This window comes from Nicotiana attenuata, unplaced genomic scaffold (assembly GCF_001879085.1).
Source record: "Nicotiana attenuata strain UT unplaced genomic scaffold, NIATTr2, whole genome shotgun sequence".
NCBI classification, from domain to species: domain Eukaryota; kingdom Viridiplantae; phylum Streptophyta; class Magnoliopsida; order Solanales; family Solanaceae; genus Nicotiana; species Nicotiana attenuata.
Window position 1 is genome coordinate 208,563 of NW_017670404.1, and position 3,056 is coordinate 211,618.

General features: G+C 36.8%; 1 protein-coding gene across 1 annotated transcript; it reads right to left on the reverse strand.

Moving 5' to 3' along the window:
- Nucleotides 1–349: 349 nt before the first annotated feature.
- LOC109238935 (allene oxide synthase 1, chloroplastic) lies at nucleotides 350–2,660 on the reverse strand. The gene has a single exon (XM_019405433.1). It carries the CDS (start codon nucleotides 2,303–2,305, stop codon nucleotides 722–724), a length of 1,584 nt encoding a protein of 527 aa, XP_019260978.1. The 5' UTR covers nucleotides 2,306–2,660; the 3' UTR covers nucleotides 350–721.
- Nucleotides 2,661–3,056: the final 396 nt, after the last annotated feature.

Here is a 3,056-nt window from a genome sequence, read left to right on the forward strand (position 1 = left end):
TATTGAATCCACTGTAATCTACCAAAAGCAACACTTTCTCAAACGTCATTCACTTATGGGCCAAGTCTCTAGATATTTTGTCAAATGAGTACGACATAGAAAATAATTCCATTAGAACAGTTTATAATATTTATATTAAAAAATTACTTCCGGCTGAATCTCAGTAGTCGATCTTTACGTCACATGACATGACTATTCAAGAAAGAGTTAAAAATATTACTCAATACTAAGATGAACATCTGAGAGTGAGACCATAATAAATACTGGAGTACATTATTCATATATAGTATAGGTTGAACCTGTGAGGTCATAAAATGACTAATGTGTTTTTCGAGAACAGAAAAAATGATATTGACAATAGCAAAATGGTTATATATATTCCAATTTCTAACAAAACCACAAAAAGTCCCAAAATTAAATACACTATACAACTTATTCATAGTGGGACATTAAATGAAACACATAAGCTGTCCCCACCTACACTCACAACCAATTCAAATTGGTTACCTATCCATTAAAGAACCTGAAAAGGATGGCTTCTAAACCCCAATAGAAAATTATGTAATACTAGTACAAACATATTTACTAAAGTTAATTGGATATATGCTTTTTCAGCACAAATATGAAATAACTTTGTCCGATAACTTGTGCGTCTCAACTAATTTCATTGAATATCTGATAGTACCTTTTACCCGCATAAATACTAGGTAACTTTGTCCGATCAAAAGCTGGCTCTTTTCAAAGACGTTAAGGTAATAGAAGCACCTAAAGGAGAAGCACCAACCTCAATCTCAAACGAGTCATATCTCATGAACAATTCAACCAACAACAACCTTGAAACCAAAACCACAAAATCTTTTCCTACACACTGCTTGTTATTTATTGACGGGCTTTCATTTTCCGGTCCATTAGACCACAACACATGTTTCAATAACTTCTCCCCTTCTTCTCCAATAAACCGGTCCGCTACAAACTCTTCAGACCGGTCAAAAATTTTCGGGTCCTTAGTTGCAAATGGTTGAAACCCATATAGTAACTCACCTTCTTTAATCTCAAATGCTCCGTCGTGGGATTCAATCACCATATCACGTTTTGCTCTGCCGTATTGTGATGTCACTGGCGGTTCAATACGTAGGGATTCATAAACTACAGATTTCATTAATGGCATGTTTTCCATTGCACCCATTGTGATCTTTCCACCGTTTGATTTAATGCCTGACCGAATCTCTTGAGCTAATTGAGTGTGGAGTTTAACCCCAGCTCGACCAATCCATTTCAACATATTGGGAAAAAATATTTTCATCCCTCCAAAAGAATTGAAACACGTTGCAAATAGCAAATTGTGACAAGCTTCCTCACGTGAAATACCAGTTCTTTCAGCTTCATCAAGAATGGAAGTTGAGTTGTCGTAGAAGAAATTGTACAATCTTTGGTAGTCTTTTTTCACTAAAGCAGAAGGCAGCCTAAAAGTATGAAGGACAAGATCTTCAAGAACTTTAGGAAGGCCAAGAATTAGCAAAGGATGAAGCTGAAACAACACCCATTTGCCAATTAACTTAGGTCCATCAGCTCCAAGATTGGTGTCTAACGGATTAACTCCGTAAAAAGATCGAGCAAGAAAGTTAAATGCTGCTTGATCATTTGCTGCGTTTAACCCAGCTTTTCCTTTAGTGGCTAAGTCATTTTCTAGTGTCTCAAAAAGCTCGGAATAGCTGTTGTGAAATTCTGGGATTACTTCATTGCGTCGAGATGAAAGGAGAAAGAACATGAGTTTCTTTAATTTGGCATGATTTGGTTCAGAAGGATCAAGATAGGAGAGAACACGGTAACCACCAGTAAGCTCAGTAGAAGGCATAAAAGTGCCGGTGAAAAGATCTTTTTTCTCGACTTTAGAAGTATCAAAAAGGGTGGGGAAACTTTTGCCGTCCAGCAAAACGACAACGTTGGGATTGAAGGAAATGAAAGGACCAGGTGGCATGTTGGTTCGAAAAACAGTAGACTGATGTTTCTGAATTCGAGATTTGAAAAACTCATCTCTACCTTGATTGTAAAAGAAATCAAGTCGGTCCTTCCACGGACCGACTAATGGTAGCCCGTAGTCTCCAGGGACTTTTCGGATCGGGAGTTTTGTAGGTTTAGATTGGATCGGAGAAGTCCCTGGAGACGAAATGTAAGGTGGCTTTTCAGACACCGAAGATTTAATAGGCCGAAGAGAGGATGAGTACTTGTTACGAGATGATGATGATGATTTATGTGGGGGGAATTGTAGCTTAAGAGAAGGAAGAGCAAAAGAAGATGATGCCATAACTATAATTAGTTCTGCTTGAAATCAAGAATGAAGCTTTTAACAACCAAAAGGTCGTCGATTGCTACTAAGAAACTAATAGGATGAAGTTGAATGAGAATGAGAAATCTATGTGGTTATTCTTCCTTATAAATAAAAGGTGATGTTAAAGGAAAGGTAATTGCTTTTGAGTCTTATTTCATGTGATAGTGATCGATATATATGGCTATGGCCTGTGGGTGGGCTGAATAGCACAAAATACATTACGCATAACAAAGGCGTGGGACAATTTGTTGAATTTAAAGTATACTGTTTAAAAAGGCTGCACTTTCGTATTGGTTTCTCTAGTGCCTATTTTTGCTTGTGTTTCATTCTGCTTTGGTATCTAGTAAAAAAGGCAATTTGGTGTACGAAGGATTTTGCATTCACACAGAGTTCGATCGGAGAAAACCCGCATTCCTCTTGGATATGATCGATGTAGAGTGTCTACTTTAATACAAGCATTAGTGGTTATTTCTACAGTTTGAACCCGTAACATATAGGTCACGTGAAAATAATTTTACAATTATCTAAATAGCCGTTATAATTTAATTTATACCACCGTCTTTGATTCTTCTTGTTCCCTTACAAACACTAAATTTACTAATAGTCTGCTGCTTGCTTTTAAGATGGCTGGATTGTTTTTTCATTTTCCGTCCACTTTGACATGTGAGTTGTGTCTATTTTTGCATCTTCTTTTGCAATTTTGCTAGTTTCCAATCAAGCATCCAAT

What these genes read in the sequence shown, in the direction of transcription:
- LOC109238935 (XM_019405433.1), bottom strand. Translation starts at nt 2,305, where the DNA reads ATGGCATCATCTTCTTTTGCTCTTCCTTCTCTTAAGCTACAATTCCCC.